Below are 20,495 nucleotides of genomic sequence, written 5' to 3'. Positions count from 1 at the left end.
GGTCTGATTGGTCTCTCCCTTGGCCACAGCCAGCCGGCTGACCAGCTCTGGTTGTTTCTAACCAGGAGCTCCACCGTGCAGACCGCTCCCAGAGAGGGGCCCCGGGCCAGCACACAGCGGTCATCAGAGCAGTACTGAGTTAGTAATCACACAATTTATTAGGCCAGGGCTTTCAAGAGGTTCTGTTTATATAGCGTGGAGTCACAGTTCATTCCCAGGAATCCAGAGCCTCTCCCCTGGCTGACATAGCCCATCTGCTGACCTGCTTGGAACTGTGTGGTAGTTGGCTCTCTTGATAAGAACAGACCATTGTCAGTGTCTCTGACTGTAGTCCCCGCTCTTCACCAGGCCTACCTGGTGGTGATGGCCTATAGAAAGAAGGAACTCGAGTTTCCCAGGGAGTGCGGCCCCGTCTATGTAAATGGCACCCCCTGGAGTTGTGCACTACACAGACTTGGCAGCTGTACCTAACAGGTGAAGACGAGAAAGGGGAAGGAAAACTACCGTGTAGGGAGGCCTTCACGTGTTCTAGATGTTTCTTGTAAACCCAGTTTTACCAGTGAGAAAACGGACTCAAGGAAGTCAAGTGACTTTAACTGGGTTACATAGCTGTTGTGAAGATGGGCTTCAAACCTCAGCAGGCATTAAAATTAAATGGTCAGCTTGAGACATTCTCCCATAGTGGGCATTTTCCTTCTCTAGAAACCTCCTAACTCACCTGTCCTTAAAAGGGGAGAACAAGTCCTCCTGCATCCATCTCTGCCTCTCCTCCATCAGCCCCCAAGTTCCTCCCTTGTGCCCATGCCCACACCCTCCATTCCTCATCTGCCCATTCTGTGGCTAACACGTGGCCTCCACCTGCACGTGGCTTTGCTCTCTGGCCAGCCACCAGTTAGAGCCATGTCCCCTGGGAACTCCTTCCAGTCTTACCCTTGTGGGAGCACGGAGCCCTATCAGCTCTCTCTTCTCCCTAGAATTTTCTTCCTTGGCTCGCATGACATTGGGCAATCATTCATTCATCTATCTATTCGTATCTTGTAAGGTCTACACATGCCAGGTACCAGATTAAGCCGCAGATGCAAAATAAGGCTGGCTGGCTGTGATCAAGTCACACACAGTCCAGGACAGAGGCAGATTTCATCAAATGAGCACCAAATCACCAATTTAGAACTGGAGGGAGTGCTATGGAAAGCATGGGGGCTCTGAGACCGTAAAGCAGGGCACCCTCACCGAGGCCAGTTGTCAGGAAGGCTTTCCTAAGGAAGCAGTGCTTTGAGCTGCGATCTGCAGAAAGTTCAGGCGTTGGCTATTTGGGAAGGGTAATCTAGATGTTGCAACAGCATGTGCAGAGGCCAAGGTGATGGAGAAGCACTGCCATGGGGCCGGGGGGGGGGGGGGGGGGGAGTGAAAGGAAGTCTGTGTGACCTGCACATAGTGAATGAGCAGGGAGTGTGGCATGAAGTGAGACTGGAAAGGTGGACCGGTTCACATCATGCCTTGCAAACTCGTGATTTAAGATTTTGGACCTTATCTTAAGTGAAATAATTATATGGCCATACAAGTTATGAGCTGCACAATTTCGAGGGGCACCATTTAGGCCGTGGCCTAGGGTAATGATACCGCAAAAATGTGAACAATGCACCCTGGAGTTGTGCAGTGTACATCCTGTACAACCATACCCAGAGACTGAATAGTCTACCTACAGTGGGTAGCATGGATTAGAGAGGGCAAGAGGCTTTGAGGAGTCCAGTCAGGAGCCTGTTGCACTCGTCCTAGTACTACCCTACCTTCCTTTCATGCTCAGTCCCTTGCTGAGCTCACCTCTGTCCCTCTCTGCTTTCCAACAATTCCTCCCTTGACTAACTTCTTAATGATTGACTTGAGTGGAACTTAAGAACTACTCAACAGCAAGCAGTCAGGGACAAGCAGGAATTAGCCCACAGGGCATAGGACTCCTGGCAGAGGGTACCTTGGCAGGGGCAGGGCAAGGTAGCAGGGCAGAGCCGCTGGACAGGGCCCTAGATCTAGGGAGACTCTATACGTGCCTGAACCGAAATGGGAGCAGAAAAGGAAGCTGAGCTCCAGGCCTCTCGAGTGGTTCCTGGGAGACCCTGGTCTATCAGCAAGAGAACTTGGAGCAGGATCCGAGCCCAGCTAGGGTGGAGCAGGATTGGTCACAGCTGGGATAAGGCCTGTGAGGAAGTTGGGGTAGCCCTAAGGAGGTGTCCCGGCCCTGGACTCGGCTTGTAGCCCAGTCAGCGTTGATCTTTGCAGAGCCTGGACGCTGGGGCCTGAGGGGGCCTAGCTGCGGCAGCCACAGCTGCAAGGGTCCCAAGGCTAAGACCTGGGAGCCACAACCGAGCCTTTTGGAGCCACTGGCCTCCTTCTCTGTCTGATCTGGAAGGATCCCTGTCCCTACTGACCCGGGCGTGGTTAGAGCGCGGATAACTTCCCCTATCCCTCCTTTCCCAGGGGTTCAGCAGAAGCTCTCCCCACTTTGAATCTTACACCATTTACCTCATCTGACCCTCTGCACAGTTTGGTTTTTAAAAATCATTCTCGTGGTGAAAAACAGCACATATACAGAAAGGTACATGCAACATAAACATACAGGTCGGTGAAATCTCAGCCAGCAAGCCACCCACGTGACCACCACCCAGCTCCCAGTTTCCTTCCAGCTACGGTGTCCTCAGCCTTTTCCCTAAATGTAACCACTCTCCTGACACGGGCTTTTGCCTTTTTCTTTCCTTTTCTTTTTTCTTTTGTTTTTCCTGATTTATTTACCTAAATACGCACTCCTAAATAGGAGGAAGAATTCTTTCTCTTGTTTGTTTTCTCTACTCCCGTTCTTCAAAGGACAGCTCTCCAAGGGAGTGTGTGCAGGGGGACCAGAGCAGAGAGGGGGCCTTGTAGGACAGAGGCGGCAGCCGAGGGCTCAAGGGGCAACCAGAGAAGAAAGGGATGGGGGGAGGAAATGGTTGTACGGAAGCTGGGGAACCCGTGGCAGAACTCTCCTGAAAATACAAACTCCCAGCCGCAAAGCCAGCTGCCTTGCCCTGTCCTCCACCTGAAGCAGTCTGTCCCCTGATGACCCTTGTCTACTGCATATTCTCACCAGGTGGGCGTCTGTGCCCTCGGGGGGGGGGGGGGGGCCCTCCCTGCCTAAGGAGAGGCAGCTCAGTCCTGACTCACCTCCTGGTCCCCCAACTGTAGCCCCAGGCCCTCCCCTCCTCCCCACGGCTCCTGGCTGGCTCTGTGGCCGAGGCTGAAGGCAGAGGAGCCCCACAGACCAGGGAGACTCAGGGGACGGGGCAGGGGCCCCTCGTGCAGAGATGTGGCTTCTAGAGCGAAGCCTGCATGCCTTGGGGTCAGGGGAGACCCCCATGCTCGGCACCTCCGCCCCTCGCTCCAAATTCTTGCTGCGCACACTGCCCATCCTTCACCACCCACCTGCCTCTGGTGGCCTCGTGGGGGATGCTTTTTCTCTCCCAGCAGTACCAAACGCTCTTCAGGAACACAGAACGATGTCCTGTGGGTGAGGGGGGACACCCACCCCGGGACCATGCTGGGCACACGAGGCGGGCGGTGGAAGGAAGGAGACCAGGAAGGACGTCTGCTTTGGGCTAGGCGGCCCCACTGAAGCAGCGTGTGTTTTGTTTTCTACGCAGACATTGTCAACTGTGACCTGAAATCCACACTGAGAGTGTTGTACAACCTCTTCACCAAGTACCGGAACGTGGAGTGAGGGGCACCCTGGCCCGTTCCCCGGCCACCTTAACCTGCTTGTTCCCGTGTCCAGCCCTGTGCTCTCCCGCCAGTCCAGCCACCGCCCGGGGAGAGTGGAGCTGAAGTTAGGAAGGAAATGATCAGTAACCGGGTGGGCTGACTCACACCTCCCAGGCAGTGGGGACTGACCCGGCCACTCCTCCCATCTGGTGCCAGCTCCAGAGTTCCTCAGTGCGATTCGGGAACCAGTTTAGGCACAAGAGACTCCCCTTAGAAGATGAAAACGAAGATAATTGTTACCATTTAATGGTTGTAAACTAGGTGCCGGGCACCACACTAAGTGCTCTGACATCCTCAAACTCCTTAACACTCAAGGATCCCCACTGAAGCAGGTATTCTAATCCCCTTGGAAGATTATAATGCTCAGATGAGGCAACTGAGGCTCAGAGAGGTTACGTGACTTGCCAGAGGTTGGCACATGTTTTTCTTCTTTGAACATGCTTGTTAATAACTAGCCCATCCCATTAGTCTATAGTTGTGGGGGACGGTTTGGGCACCTGCACCCTCAAAGATGGTGGGAGCCCACCCATCCCCCCACCAGGCGAGCTGCTTCGCGGCTTAGTGATTCACACGGAAATTGGCGAATCCAATTTAAGTCAATTAATAGTGTGTGTGTGTGGCAGGAGTCCTGTCCCTCCACTACTTTGTACAAATGAAAATTACTCTTAATTCCTTCAGATTTGTAATAACCCCATACTCTGGTTTCAGGGTGATATTTGGGAAGAATTCTGTTTAAAATTAATAGAGTGGCACATTCTGCAGCCTTTTTGCTTGATTGCATGTAATGGAAGTGCCCTATATTTTCCTGCAAAATAAGTACTCAATTCATTATCGTTAGGCAAATGTACGGTAGCCTCAGGCACCACAGAGAGCTGGGCGCAGGCCCACGTGAGCGTGGCTTGGGAAGCAGGGCCCTTCAACAGGGACCCTTGAACTTTAAAGAAAGGAACTCCTTTTTGCCTTCTAATTGATCATTTAGACCATTCCTGGCTAAGTCTGCCCACATGCAATTACTGGCTAATTCAAGCGAGGAAAAATGTAAGTCATTTAGACCCAAGCCGAGCAGTTTCCTTGCGTGGGTTTACTCGCGGGCTTGCGGTTACTCGTATTCCCCTCTCTGTGAACCCAACTCTGAAATACAGGTCTGGGAGTCCCAGGCTGCTGGGTTCTGCGAGAATAGAAAAGGGGCCAAAATGGGGGTGACCAGAAGGACAAGAAGCATGAGGAAGCATTTGCACACTTGACATGGGGAGGGGGACACCCCCAGAAGAGGGGTGGGGCTTGTGGTACTTAACACTTGTACCCTTCCATTGACCAAGGCCTTGGGGTAAATAATAACTCGTTCTCATATTATATCTTCATTATAGAATTTTCCTAAACATGCCAGATGGACACCAGCCTGTAGACCCGCCTGAAGTCTGTGCCTGCTTTGGCACTACTTTCGGCTCATTGCCCAAAGCCCACCTCTAGTTTGAGGAATTAATTTTGATCTCTATCTACAGCCCACAGCCCCACCCTACCCCCAACAAGTTGGGCCTCCCATATTGTCCCAAACATTTCCTTCCAGCTTCGACGCATTTCCTGCTCTCTATCTGCAGTAACTCAGAACCCATAAAATTTAGATACACCACAATATTTCCGTGGACATTTTGCTCTAAGAAATCATTGTTACTCAGCATAATGAGCTTTTAAGATATAAAGACAATGTACTCTCTCGTGCCAATTATGTAAAAGAATACAACTCTTTTTATGTGATTAATGAAATACTACATTTTTCATTAGGAAACACTAAATAGTATAATATTTGTGTGTGTGCTCATTTAAATTCCTGACAGCAAATCAAGATAAACCATTGCTTTGTCTCCTTGAGCAGTCCAGAAGCGGGATGAAATGAGAGGAATGTGTTCACTTAAACATGCTTTGCTATACGAATTTTGTCTCCTCTGTTGTCCTTTTTTCTTTATATTCATGCTGCAAATGTACAAGGTACGAGTGGCCTCATTAAGAGCCCTCCTTTTGTATTCTGCATACACATGGTATGGAAATGCATGAGAACGCTGGGCAGGTTTTCAATAACGGGGCCAATTTGTCAGAATACTATGTCTCAAGATGGAGGTCTTTGCCTCATCTTTGCCCAGACCTAGGGCCTGGGTCCGACATCTCACCTCCTCTGGAGGCTTTCCTTTAGATTCTAGAATCTCTTGCTGAATACGCGACCATGTTTTTGAAGGTGGAGAAAGGGATCAGAACAATAAATAAACCAAACTTAACCCTCACCTCTTTAAAAAGAAGAAACCAAGAATCAACTCTCTGTAGGCTTACTGCCTCTTTTTTTTTTTTTTTTTTTGGCCTTTTCTCTTCCAAATTTAAACTGATATTTTGAATAGTTTACTTACAAATGGTACAAAACTCAAAGAGCATGAATGAGTAGTAAAAAAAAAAAACAAAACTCAGTCTGCCTCTCTCCCCTCCCCCAGCAGCAGATACTATTGGCAACTATTTTGATCTGTTTTTGCATATTCATTTCCAGAGCTATTCCGGCCACAGAATGCATCAACACATATATAACATCATGTCTTTACATAAATAGCATAGTATGCATACTGTCATGCACATTGCTTTTTTCACTTAACATTACATCTTGGAGATTCACACTGGATGTTAAAACTTCTTTAAGTGAGATTGTAAACACTTTATAAATCCAAATAAACATCTCTGGTCTGCTTGAGCCAGGCAAGGAAAGCCTTCCTCGAAGGAGGAGACGCTGCTGAGGTGATGATTTCAAAAGTTGAAGCTGAGATCTAGTGGGTTATGGGTAAGGGGTATGTTACCAGAGACGTTCTCATGCGTCCTGAACTGAAATTTTTTAAAGGCACGCACTGCTCCGTTCCATCAGCAAATTCCCATTTCCCATGTGCAGGCACAGAGCTGACGTTCCCAAAATCTGGGAGAAGACCCTTTATCAGCACATCGCCAGTGTTGCCTTGAGTTGGTTGCGATTTGCAATGGCTACATTCAGTACTTTCTAATCATGAATTACTGTCAGCTTGGTTTTACCATTATCAGTTTATTTTGTTGTGGGTTGCTTGGTTAACCCTCCCTAGTATACTGAAGCTCTGAAGCTTATTTGCATCAACAGTATTCTGGAACTGTAATTTTCCAATGACCGGATTCTCAGACATGTATACATTGTGGTTCAAATATGAATTGTCCATACTCCAGTGCTAAAGCCAATGTATACATGATCCACTTCCCCCCCCAATTATCACCAATTTATTTTTCCGCTGGAAAATGAGACTAGATGGAGTTGGTAGGTCAAGCAGTTTTGCCCTAAGCAGGGGCTGATCAAAAATAATTTGAGACCCAATGCATCTAATGCAGCTGCACCTCAGGAAGCCTACCTACATTAAACATCCTAACTCTGCAAGAGGGATATGTCCTGAAACCTTCACTCATGCTAATATCGCATGCAATCGCCCCTCCATAAAATTCACTCAGGTCTGTTGGAAAATTCAAGAAAATACTAAGAACAGAACTGCATTGAGATGCAAATGCTACATAGGAGGTAGACTCACTCAGCCACTAAGGGACCTGTGTCCACACACCAGCTTCCCAACACTTACGGATTCAGGTCTCAGCAAAAGACAAGTCAGCGTGTACAAGTTGCTCACTGTCATAACTACAAAGATCGTATCTGCAAACACCATGTTCTATCTGCAAATGCCAAACGTCGGCTGTTTTTCCCTCTTTCCCCTGAAAAATAAAATATAAACCCAGGCTAGCTCCAGAATTTGCTCAGGCTCCCTGCTTTATTAGGGTGGTGACTGCCCACGTGAATACATGCACAGGCATCCAGGAGGGTGCTCAGCACAAGATAAGCGGCCCCCACACCCAGGCTGACGATCTTGAGTTTCAGGCTTCCCGAGTAGGAAGCCACCAGTGAAGCACGTCTTAAAGTACATTTGTGGGATGTTAATCGATGTTAGATGGAAAAAAATGTCACATTCAAATACGTTTGGGAAATGTGAGGCTAAAGAAAATTAAACTCACTTCCTACAGCTTTGGTTTTATTTTTTCCCTTTTGTTTTCGTTTCCTTTTGTAATTTTTTTAAGTTTTATTTATTTTTGAGAGACAGAGAGAGTGAGTGGGGGAGGGGCAGAGAGAGAGAGAGGAAGAAAGAGAATCCCAAGTAGGCTCCACACTGTCAGTGCTGAGCCCCATGCGGGGCTCGAACCCACGAACCGCGAGATCATGACCTGAGCTGAAACCAAGAGTTGGATGCTTAACCGCCCGAGCCACCCAGGAGCCCTAACTTTTGTTTCCTCACTGGAGCTCATCGCAGAGTCTCCTACACGGAGGCATATTATGACCCTCTGCTGGGAGACAGATGAGGGCACGTCCAGATTGCATCTGACCATGGGACTGACTTACCCCCTGAAAATCTGCAGGATGAGTGCTCTGTGGAGCTCATTCATTCATTTAACCAGCTGGCCAGATAGTCAACAAGCATGCACTGAGTGTCTACGATGTCTTAGGCGTGCCGGGTCCCATGACAAAGGAGGCTCATTTGTGGAGCTCACTTGGGGACACACATACACACAAAAATCACAAATCAGTGGTGCCCAGAAGCTATGGTGACCGCTGAGGACAAATACAAAAACCTGTGAAAGAGGCCCCGCTTGGGTTTTGAGGTCAAGAGAGGCCTCTGGCAAAGTGATGTTTTCAAGTGACATCTCCCCACGTGAGGAGCTTGTCCTTCAAGGGAACAGCATAGGTGAGGACCCCAAGCCAGGAGAAGACTCGGCTCCCTGGAGGGAGCTGCAGAAAGCCAGCCTGGCTGGAGTGTAAGGAGTGAGGTAGGGAGAAGGGGTATCAGCTCAGAGGTGTCAGAGGCCTGTGGATTTTATGAGAAAAGTGGGAGGCAGTGTGTATTCACAAGCCTTCTGGCCACCGTGCGAGAAAACTCTGCAGAAAGCAGTCAGCAATAATGGCGTCTGAGGCTGGCCTTCCATCTACAAACCATGGTGACAGCCAGAGAGCAAAGGAGATCAGGAGAGGAGACGAGCCTCTGCCCACCCCCAATCTGGAAGCCGAGGTGTACTTAGGAAAGCCTCATCCTCCGCCTCCCTGGGGCTGCTGGGAGGGCAGGAGGTCCTAAGCCACCTCCAATCTTCCTGTATTTTCATCCCCTGAGAAGAGGTAAGGGAGCCTGAAGACCAGAGGAGGGTGTGTGCGTGAAGCAAAGGAAAGGGCTAGAGCCAGAAAGCCAATCCCTGAGGCCCAGTGTTTGCAACCTCCTCACCACAGAGGACTTGTGTCGTTGGGTCCCAGTGTGGATTCAGCGGGGTTGGGGGGGGGGGGGAGGCAGGAATGCGGTCCTCCAGCCTAGGGTCAGGTAAGGTATAGGCTTCCTGGAGGTGGAATAATAATTTTATTTTCCCAATTCATATTAGTCAGTGCAAGTGACTGTTACAATGCCCACCACATTGTATTAAGCCTACCAAAAGCGGGTCACTTCTGCTTCACGGTTAACATCTTGTGAAATATCTCCCATTCCGATGGTATATTATTTTCACTGAGAGTTTTGAAATCCCAGAAATATCCCTGGAAACCCCCGCTGGGGAGCAATCTGGTTGGAAACCAGTCCAGTGGGGGCCTGCCCCAGAATGACGCTTCTCCCCAGCAGGCTCCTGAGGCCTGAGCCATCGGCACTTCTGCCTCCACGACTCCCCTGGGCCTTCCGCATACACGTGGTCCCCAGCTTTGACGCTGGCATTTCAAAGGGCACTTAGGAAATTCTGAGAAGCCCCACAGATTAAGATAAACGATGCTTTATCGGCGAAACAGCCTTTTCATTTCTTGTTATTGATTTTCATGTTTCCACATCTTCAGATGCGATTTGTTAGCCCAGAGCCGCATTCCAACACACACAGACGTCATTAAGGCAGCCGTTTTAAAGAGTGCCATGTCTTATTGAGGTGGACAGGACAATAGATAAATATTTAATCTGTTACACATTTGCTTGGTATGGGAGACAGGGTTGGGACTCTGTGACTCTCAGGTTCGTACATGTCTTCCTGGAAACCCTGACAATGGCCTCACCGCCTGCCCACAGAAACACCGTGCCTGCCCTTTGGCAAATGACGATGTTTCTGAAAAGCTGCTCCTGGAAGCCTTTTTCCACTCAAGCTTCAGAGGTTACCCCATCTCTCCTCATTCGTCACGATATTGGAGAATACAAACTCACAGAACTGGGGGCACTTGGCTTAAAAAAATGGAAAGTAAGGGGCGCCTGGGTGGCTCAGCCCGTTAAGCGTCCGACTCTTGATTTCAGCTCAGGTCATGGTCTCACGGTGGTGAGTTCGAGCCCCGCGTCAGACTCCGCACTGACAGCACGGAGCCCGGTTGGGATCCTCTCTCTACGCCTACCCCACTCGTGCTCGCTCATGCTCTCTCTCAAAAAAATAAACAAAAATGAAAAACAATAATGGACCATAACATGGTAACCAGTGAGCATGCGCTAAGCCAGGTTACCGAGGCCATGGTGCCCTCACCTCGACCGTGTTCTGAGTCTTTCTGCGTCTTTGGTTCTCTGGGCTAATTCCCATAATGCCCCATTCTCTCACATCAGAATTGCATGTCCAGACCCATGACCAGGTCTGTCATTGACTGTGAAAGACCAAGCCCACCAGCAACCACCCTAATCAGGGGACCTGCCAAATCGCTTTCATTCATGAAATTCACTCATCCGGATGAAATGGCTTCCTGACCCGCATACCTTCGGTGCTCTTTGTTAATAAGATACGCGGCTTCTCTCCTGTTCAGGAGGATTCCAACCCCTACATAAGTATGCCCAAGCATTGATGAGTGGGACACCAAAACACCACAGGACAACAAGAATCCTGTCAGCTCCCCCGGGCCAGGCCCCGGACTGTGCATGATCAGGATGCAGTCGAGTCAGGGAATATTCGTGGACTTCCTGTTCTGAGTTCAGCCCCTCGCTATGCACAAAATGAGATCAGAAAGTACAGAGTCCCTTCCCAAACGGATTCTTCTAATCCAGTGGAGGTAGGTGACAGACACAGCTCACTTGAAAGAATTCAGTGACACGATGAGATAGGACCAGATACGTTTGAGGCGCCCTACGTAGATTCTCCCAGAAAACAACCCAGCCCCAGCTGCCATATAATCATTAGGGGCTTTTGCCCCTAGGATCGGTGATTTCACGTTCCATACAGGTTTGCTGCTACAAGAAAACACACAACCTACCCTAAGGCCAAACGGAGATTTACAGTCATTTGTCTCAAATCTCACTTGTTGCTAAGAAATCACTGTCTTTATTCCACAGACCGCAGATAGTGAGCCAGGACTCCAAAATCCAGTCCGGACTCCACTGCTAGTCATTTTTACTCTGTCCTTGCACTCAAAGTCTCCTTGCCTCTCCAAATCACGTCCCACTAGTGGACATTTTTATTCTTGTTCCCCAGCACGGAACTGCCGCAGAAAATCACAGATTGGACACGTACCAGCTGACTCCTCAGTTGCGTTCAGATGCTCCCTGGCTTCTGTGCGTCCTCCACCATCTCTCGTGGATTCCCTTCCTCTCCCCTGAACACCTGCTCCCTATCTTCTCCCCATGCCCCTCCGCCTACTTTCTCCCCGCACCATGCCTTCACCTCTTCCTTTACCAACAACTCAAAGCTGTTGGCTTCGTGGTTTTCCCGTAGCATTTCAACATCCCACTGCGTCTCTCTTCCTCCCGCCCCAGTTCCCAGGCTGCTCCTCCTGCCGCCTGCCTCCTCCAGGACCAGCTCCCTTCTCCTCCAGCATCCTGGCTTTCACTCCAGACCATGCAGATTTCTGAGATGAAAAACAACTTGCACTTAAGCCAGTTCTCCCTCACCCTGTGCCCTGGTTCACATTTTTCCTATGACGCTTCCTCCTGGTTCCACTTCCTCCCTTTCTCCTTCCTCTCATGAACCCCCAGAAGCCACTACTAGTTTTCCAGCGGCTGAAATTGCTCTCTGCGTCGTCAGCTCTTTACCCATGGGGCTGGTCCCAACCCCTCTTTTCCTGGCTCTGCAGCATCTGACCTCACTATCCATCACCTCCTACCAGGAGCTCAGCCCTCAAGGTTTCACAGACGCCACGCTTTTCTGCTTCTCTCCCACCCGCTGGCTGCTGCCGTTTGCACCCAGGTGGGCTCTTTGCCTCTCCCCAGATGTGAACACCACCTAGGTGCATCCTCCACACTTCTTAGGTCTCTGCCCAGCTTCTGTGATGGCCTGCTCTCCCCCCAGCCCCAGTATCTCACCCAGCTCGTTGGGCATTTCCAGCTTCACATCTCCCCATGACTGGGCTACCCCAAGTGCAACTTAGCATGCCCATGCTGAATTTTTATCCTCCATACCTGCTCCTTCTTTAGACGTCCGTCGTCCCTCCTGGGGGTGCCATCTCCTACCCAGGCACCCTCACTCTCAGAGGCACAAAGGAGTTCTGAGTTTTCTCCTCCCCCCTCCTCTGACCTTCCCCTCCACCACAGCCAATCAGTTCTGTTGATTGCTTCTTCATGAACCACCTGTTTTGCACTGATCTCCGCTTCAGGCCCCAATCATTCCCCTAATTTAGGCCCTATCCTCTCATGCCTGGATATTGCAATGACCTCTTAACTAGATTCGCGTTGGGATAATCCATCCTGCACCTGTTCCCTGCTTCACTATCTTGAAACACAGCTCCGATAATCTCCCACTCCTCTCAAATAGTCCCAACAGCGGTGCTTACCGAGCACTTAGTGTGGACTTCCTACAAATAATCTCATTGAATCCTCTCAACAAGCCTGTGACATACTATTACCATCCTTGTTTTATAAAGGAAAAAGTAAAGGTGCAGAGGTTCGATACTTGATACAGGTCATATGCCTCGTGGGTGACAGAACTGGGCTCTGGGCAGTCTGGCTCTAGAGTTCAAGTTCTAATGTCTTGAATTCACTAGATCTTCCTCAGTACCCTCCATGGTTTCCATCATCCAGAGACCAGAATTTCTTTGCCTGCCCATAGAACCTGCTAGAATCCGGTTCCACGCTGCCTGACCAATCACTAACGCTTTGCATCCAGACAGACCCGTCTGCTTGCCAGAGGCCCTCTGCTTCCTGCCAGCAGCTGGTCTCCTTTGCCTTGTTTTGAAAAGGAATTCCTGAAGCAACCAGGCTCCGACTGATAAGGTTGTCATTCATTTATTCTTCATTTGTTCAAGAAAGACAGTGCCGGACACTGTGCTAGGTACACAATACCGCAGAGAACAAAACAGGCATGCCCTCATCCCCGTGTGTGTACAGTCTAGTGACTTCCAAGCCCTGCTCCTTTCCCCTGGCCCCCGGTTTAGACCCCACATGGAACCCACGCTTCTGCTCTGCTTGACCCCCTCCAACTGCAGTCCCTGCTGGGATCCTGCTAATCCCCTCGTCTCTGGGGTCAGACCCCGTCTGGTTGTGCCAGGTAGAACCCACATTTTTCCAAAGCTGAGGGTGTTGCCCGGGGACAGATGCTCCCACTCAGGAAAGCTCAGCTCCAAGCCCCTTCCTGGTCAAGAGGCTTTGATTCAGAGATGAGCCCCAGAAGTCAAGGAAAGACTGTAGACAAACCCTTGTGGCCTCCAACCATGTGTTAGGCACATCATTGGCTTTTGCAGAGAACTCAGCAGCTACTCTCATGTAGGTGCTATTTTTATCCCTATTTTTACAGAGGAGAAAACAGAGGTTCTAAAAGGCTCACTAGCCAGGACTCAAAACCAGCTCTGACTCTGAAATCTTCATTCTCCCCACAATTTCCTGCTGTCTCCATGTTCCTATAATCCCAGTTTCTCAGGGCCACACAGGCTAGAAACGGGTCAAGAGCAGTTATCGATGGGGTTTAACTCCAACTGTGTTCCTTTTAACATCTCAAATACTGTGTTTCCTCTTGACTTTATTTTATGTATTTATCTAGTTGGTTGGCAGAGGGGGAATGGTGAAGCTTTCCTTAATAGGAAACTCTGAAGTTGAATCAAGAAAGATGGAACAAAACTCCAAAGGTGTTCTTTTGAAGGTCCGTTCTGTTGTCTTTTCTTGCCAAGCACTTGGTTATGCGGGGTGCTCTGGGAAGGGGCGCAGGTGTTAACAGCTGAGGGAGCCTCGCTTTTTCTCCAGCAAAGAAGTGGCGTGCTTTTGCCCTGGAGTGGGGATTTAGGGGGACTGTCCCACTCTGGGCAGAAAGCAGGAGACAGGCTGAGTCTGGAGGGAGGAAAAGAGCCCGAGGGCTAGGGAGGCTGAGCGCTGCTGTGCCCAGAGAAGCAGCCAGAACTGCTGAGGTCTCACAGGTGAGGCTCACACAGGCTGGAAAACAGTTCAGGCAGGAGGACTCCAGCAGGTAGGGCTGAGCCCGGGCAGGAAGCGAGGCTTGAGATCAGAGGGAGTGGCATCATTCACAGAGGGGGCTGAGCAGAAAGCCTTGGAGCCCCATGGGGGGCACCCACAGGGCAGGGGTTGAGGCAGGAGCTCAGGCCTGGGAGCTGATCAAAAGAGCCAGGAGGAGGGCGTCACCATCAAAGTGCCCAGATCCTCCAACTAGACACTGGGTCTTTAATAACCACGCCTTTCCAGGGCCGCCTGCGATCCCTCCCGCCACCCTTTCCAATCTTCCTTCCCTACCCGCCCCCACCCTGCAGCCAGGGGATGGCTCTGGCATCTGCTTCAGGGAATATCTATGGGCCCAGTGGCAGTGAACTAAAGAAACGTGGTGACAGCCATCCTGGCCCACAGTCCAGGCCCAGCCTGGCCACCCTGCAGAGAGCACATAATTCTGTTGGCATCGCCTGTGCTCGTGTGTGAACGGACTCCACTGAAAGTTGCTGCTTCTTCCACTCCCAACCAGGATTACTCACACAGGCCTCTGCATGAACGCTGTTTTGATGCATATTTACAATAACGCACCGATGAACACTGACAATAACTCCGTGAAGTATTTCAAAATGGAACTCTAGGGAAAAGCAAGCAGGCCATCTAGCAGACATCTTCTTTTACATTATCCCAAAGTGTCAGGGAGTCAAGTTACACGGACCCAGGAGAGACCCAAACAGGAGTGCACAAGCACATAGTTTAGGTACAGCCAGGGGTGCCTGGCGTCTGACTTCGGCTCAGGTCATGATCTCACGGTTCGGGAGTTCGAGCCCCACATTGGGATCTCTGCTCTCAGCACAGAGCCTGCTTCAGATCCTGTTCTCCTCTCTCTCCGCCCCTGCTCCATTTGCGTTTTTTTCTCTCAATAAATAAATAAACATTAAAAAATAAATAGGTACAGCCAGAACCCCTGGGAACTTCTAGTTAGAGCACAGCACCTGGGATCAAGGCCTGGCGCTCTCTAGCTGTGTGCTATTGGGCAAGTCACTTTACCTCTCTGAGCCTCGTTCTTTGTAGTGAGATATGGGGGCGGGGGGGGGGGGGGGCTTGTCACATGTTAAGGATGAGGCTCCGTTCTGCTTGCCTGACTCAAGTGTCTCCTTCCCACCTCACACTCTTCAGGCTTGAAGCTGTGCTCCAACTACATTAGTAACCATCCCAGTCTGAGCAGACCCATTGCATCACCCGGTGCTGGTCAGGGGGACTGAACGGTAGTGTTGCTGTGGACATTGGGTAAAGCTGAGTGTTCCACGTTAAATATGAATTCTTACTGCTAGGACCAGGGCTGGCAAACAGCATCATGCTTACTCTGCTCCTCACACAACTGTGGCAGACATTACTAATCAATCCCACACTCTTCCCCGGCCAGTGATGTCTGCAGTGGAGTGGGAGGGAAGTGGGAGTATAGAAAGGAAAGCTATTTGCCATTGTGGACAGAATTTATAGCTTAGGACACCAATGCAGGGCTCCAAATCACTGCCTGAATGCTAATCACTGGCTCTGTGTGGGCCAATTAGCTGCAACTGGGGTTAAAGACCAGAGGCAGAATCTGTAAGAAGAGAGTAACTACCGTTCAAACTCAAGAGAAACAGTTACTAGGAAAAAGCATGCGTGTTATTCTGCTCAGATAGATTTTTCTCCTCTAGACAAGCCACTACGCTAGGTTCTCAGGGGTGGCAAGCCATGTGAAAAATGAGCAAAAAACCCGAGATGTGACCAAGACGACCCTCTAGAAAGGGCTAGAACCATCCGACTCCAGTTTCTATGCTTTTTCTCTTCAGGAAGGCAGCAAGGTTTGCAAATACCCATGTGTTAGGCAGCCAACCTCATGGAGGCCATGACCCTGCAGCCAGAGGGCAGCCCTGAAAAGTGAGACCCAGGGAGTCCTTGGCCAGGATCTAAGAGCTGAGAAGCAACCACAATGAAATCCAGAAAGCTTCTTTAGAGACGCCTGCAGTTTGGGAACAATCCTGCTAAGTCATAAATGCTTTGAATTCCTCAGCTTTTGCCTTCAGAATTTCTGGCAGCTGAGGACGAGTGTTCAGGGACAGACACCGATTCTCCTCTGCTGGGGAAGGCCAGGCCAGGCCAGCCCGGGGTCCACGAAGCCAGCAGACGGAGCCTCTCCTCTAGACACGTCCGGGAGAAGGGAGGGCTGTTGCTGCAGGTGCTGTGGCACCCACTCCGATGCCCCTCAGGACCCGCACTCATTCCCCCCTGCTCCCCACCCCCCACAGTCGTTCACACTGCCAAGGAAGCTGCCGGTCCGAGTCTCAGCCCCTCCCCCCAACCCGGGACACATCAACCGGTACTTAGCTTCCATCCGGGGCATCTCTCATCTCGGCGGTGCTCCGGTGAGAGGGTGGGGTCCCTCTGGCAGGCCCCCGGCAGGCTGGCTTCTCTCCTCCCTCCACCAAAACTGCTGCCAACTCCCAGGTGTTGACCCTCATGGCTGTTGGTCCTGCGATCTGTGCTCCCGGAAGGTAGAGCTCATTCCCTCACAGGCGCTCCGGCCATCACGTCTGCCTCCCACCGCCCACCGGGCATCTCCAAGTCCGCAGCCCAGGACCGCGGCCTGCTGCAGCGGGAACATGGAAGGAAGATTCACGGAGTCTAGATGCCCACGGCACGGGAAAATCACCGCATCCAGCCCTGCCAGCTCGCCAGTGGACAGCCAGCCCAGGGCCACCCACAGAGCTGGCTGGTGGCTAAGCTGGCCCCAGGGGCCTTTGACCTCACGGCCCTCCACTTCTGTGGAGTTGCTAACATGCTTGCTACCCACTCTGTATGCAAGCGTTTCTCCGCATCTATGAGGGAGGGGTTAGCGGCTCCGCGTTTCACAGATGTCGTAACTGAGTTGCTCGAGGTTGCGCAGCTCAGTGGTGACGGAGGCAAATCCCAGCCCGGGTCTGTGCCACTCTCGAGCCCGTGATCTTTCTAGCCACACGGCCTCTAGCTCCTGTGGGCACGCGGGGTCTCTGGGTGGTTTATGACACAGTCATGGGGCCCACATGGGTCCTGGGCTAAATGTGGCCCGTGTGCCGAGCCCCTCCCCTGCAGGTCAAGTTCCCGCTCATTCCTCGGGGCAGCCCTGCCAGCTGCCATTCCAGCCCAGGGGGGCCAGAGCGTGGAGTCGGGATTTAAGCCACGTGCCCAGTGGGTCCCCAGGGATGTCCCCAAAGGGGACAGAAATAGGTCACACCCATGCTCTCTATACTAGATGAAGTTGGAATTGTTGCGACTCAGGACGTGGCTCGTTGAGGAGGCCGTAGGATCCTCCCAGGATGACACAGGATGAGGAAGATATGAATAGAAAAGCCTCGTGGTCTACCAGCCGGGGGAGAGAAGAGAGGGATTACCTCTGCACAGGGGAACAAGGGAAATGGGCAGGAAACCAGGAGGGCAGGCCTACCAGGCCCTGTAGGCTTCTGCTCCGCTCCCGCATGTGTAAGCACACCCCTGGGTCCTGTGCACCTCAGGCAATGAGGCCGCTACCCGCAAGTTCAGCCTCCTCAGGCCCTGGGCCCCCAGGAGACCCTCGGTGCCCCAGTGATATTACTTTACTCATGCCTAGTGGCTGAGGCTTAAAAGGCTGGGGGTCTGAGCACTGGCCTATCGCCATTCCCCCAACACACCAGCGTTCTGCCTCAGTTTCCTTTCCTGGCACTCTTATTTTCCCAGCAGAATTATTGCTGCTCATGAGTCCAACCTGCCCTCCTGTGGTTCTGACATCGCACCCAGCCCGGGCTCCCTTCTGTCGGAGTCAGGAGTAAGGGATGTCAGTATCTCTGCTCCAAAGCACAGCCACGGCTTGTGGTCCTCCTCAAGGGGATAGAGCTCCCAGAACTTTGCCACTGTGGATGATGGCAGAGCTCTGGGGATCAGTAGCCCAACCATAAAGGGTGGTCAGAGGCAGGTAGCACTGTGGCTTCTGAAACTCAGACAAGGTGCAGGTGGGGTGGACCTGAGAAGAGCCAAGAGTAGTCCCCAAAAAGTGACCCAGGGTAGGCAACGGTGTATCCCAGGAGTGAGTGCAGGAGACCTGTGCTCAGTCTTGGACAGAAGGGTTCAGGCAAGGGGGCGGGACTGGCCCAGGAGTCCTGTGACTCCTGTTCAAAAGCCAGCTCCGCCACTCAGTTGCCAAGGGACCTTGGGTGGGTCACTTCACCTCTGTCTCAGGTGAGCCCCTGCAGGAAATGGATGGACCACTCCAATGAGTCAGAAAGATGAACAATGGGACTGTGCATGAGAATTTAATGAAGGAATGGTTTTCAAAGTTGGGGGCAGGGCTGAGGGTGGTGACGCACTGGAGTCCAGCCGCACTGGGCAACGGGTACCATGCCAGGGCCAGGGGCAGAGGGGTCTTGTGGGGACCCAACAAGATCTATACCTACAAGGAAGGGCCGCTGGACAGGAGCTGTGGCTTTTGGTGAAGGAGTCTACTCACTACCGCCAAACTGAGGCCAGGCAGGGAGGAAGCAGGGGAGTGTGAACACCCTCCTTTCTCCTCCAGCCCTACAGTCTCCTGCCCAGAGGCCAGGGGGGCCCAGCAGCTTCCTGAGGGCACAGAGAAGGAGAGACAAAGTCTGAAAGCAGGCCCGCAGGGGCAGACAGAAAACAGCCAACACACACTCTGGGAAAACAGGTTCTTACCCCAAAAAGAAGGAAAAGATACCTATCCTGCTTACCTCCAAGGAAGCTGTGAGGATCCGGCAGGAGGTTCAAGCTCCAGGGGAGGGGGACTGGGTGACTTCTGAAGTCGCTTTCAGCTCTCAGAGCCTAGGAATCTCAGCAAATAAAATCCGTAGTACTGAGAATCTCTGAGCAGAGCACATGCGGCAGAAGAGAAAAGTCTGGGGAAGCTCAGTAGAGCCAGTCTGGAGCCACAACAGAGTTCAAGCTTGAGTTTGAGCTTAAGTAGCCACTACGGTTGGAACCAATGTCCTCAGGAGATGGTATACGCAAAAGTATAGGTGTGGTGAAAAGGCCAGGTTCAAATTCTGACTTTGCCACTTACTAGCCATAGAAGGAAAGGTACTAAATCCTTCTAACTATCCTGAACTGTTCAAATGGGAATACACTCTCACAGGCTTGTTATAAGGATTGAATTCAAAGAGATGATATGTCACCATGCCTGGCATACAATGCATTCTCATGAAATAGGGGCTGTTTCCTTTCTTAGGGACACAGGACATGGGAGGAAACAGCACAGCCGTAGCGAGACGCGGTGGAAATAAAAGTGAAAAAGCAAGTAAGCTCAGTATGTCTCAGGAAGCAGGTTGCCCATGAAACCAGTCCCCCCAAAGGAGGTCTGGGAAGGTCCCCAAGAAACCCAGAAATGCTGGAAGACAAGTAACATGAGACCACAGAGTGACCCCATGTGACTGTCCACAGATGACTCAGCCTCGGGTGGAACAGGACTGTCCGTGGTCCAAAGCACGTACCAGCCAAAGCCCTGGGTCCCCCTGGCAGCTGGCTCATCATGTCTCAGTGAACGCATGTGTCTTCAAAGGACATCCAGTGGCTTCCAGGTACCCTGGTGCTTAGGACAGGCATGGAGGGTAAAGCCCTGAGCACATGCCCTCCTCTGGGTGAGGTGCCAGCTCATTAGTTGAATGAGGCACGTGGGTACCGAAGCAGCAGCCCTGGACAGAGCCTGCAGTTCTGGGTTCAGTTCCAACTCTCCTACTAGTTGTGGCTTCTCCCTGAATCTCCTTCTCTCTTCTCTCATCTGCAGAATAAGTGGTAATAGTCTCCCGGAGGAGTCAGACAGAACACATTGGGGGGGGGGGGGGAGGGGGCAGGAAGGAGGGGGTTCCTGGGTGGCTTGGTCGGTTAAGCATCCGACCTTTGATTTCAGCTCAGGTCATGATCTCGGGGTTCATGAATTCGAGCCCTATGTTGGGCTCTGAACTGACAGTGTGGAGCCTGTTTGGGATTCTCTCTCTCCCCCCCTCTCTCTCTGCTCCTCCCCCACTCTGGCTCTCTCTCTCTCCAAATAAACAAATACAATTTAAAAAAAAAAAAGCAAAAGAAAGAAAGAGCACATGGAACACGGAAGAGCGTACGTACCCAAGCATGTGGCATGATCGAACCATTGCTCGCCATTGCTTGCAGCTGTCCCCAAGACAGCTGCTGCAGAGAAGCCACAGTGAAGAAATGACTCCTCCTATCAAAGACCCCATCAAAGAGCTAACTCTTGCCCAACTTGGAGCAGGAGGGAGCACACGCTGATTGGAACTGAGAACACAGACATCCAGGCCCCAAACTCTAAGA

The 20,495-nt window shown here is 51.4% G+C and overlaps 1 protein-coding gene and 1 long non-coding RNA gene across 2 annotated transcripts in view; one reads left to right on the top strand and one right to left on the bottom strand.

Annotated features, from left to right (window-relative positions):
- PARVA (parvin alpha) overlaps window positions 1-5,718 on the top strand; it is a 172,056-nt gene extending 166,338 nt beyond the window's left edge. The window contains exon 13 of the mRNA XM_078433226.2: window positions 3,669-5,718. Within this exon, the coding sequence (XP_078289352.1) occupies window positions 3,669-3,745 (77 nt within the window). The 3' untranslated portion in view covers window positions 3,746-5,718. The remainder of the gene's footprint in view (window positions 1-3,668) is intronic.
- LOC132661467 (uncharacterized) overlaps window positions 1-20,287 on the bottom strand; it is an 82,014-nt gene extending 61,727 nt beyond the window's left edge. The window contains exon 1 of the long non-coding RNA XR_013550148.2: window positions 12,198-20,287. This is a non-coding gene — a long non-coding RNA (uncharacterized LOC132661467). The remainder of the gene's footprint in view (window positions 1-12,197) is intronic.
- Between the last annotated feature and the right edge of the window lie 208 nt (window positions 20,288-20,495).

This window comes from Panthera onca, chromosome D1 (assembly GCF_046562875.1).
Source record: "Panthera onca isolate mPanOnc1 chromosome D1, mPanOnc1 haplotype 2, whole genome shotgun sequence".
In the NCBI taxonomy this organism is placed as follows: domain Eukaryota; kingdom Metazoa; phylum Chordata; class Mammalia; order Carnivora; family Felidae; genus Panthera; species Panthera onca.
The sequence above is the reverse complement of the archived record's forward strand: the minus strand, read 5'-3'. Positions and strand labels throughout refer to the sequence as shown.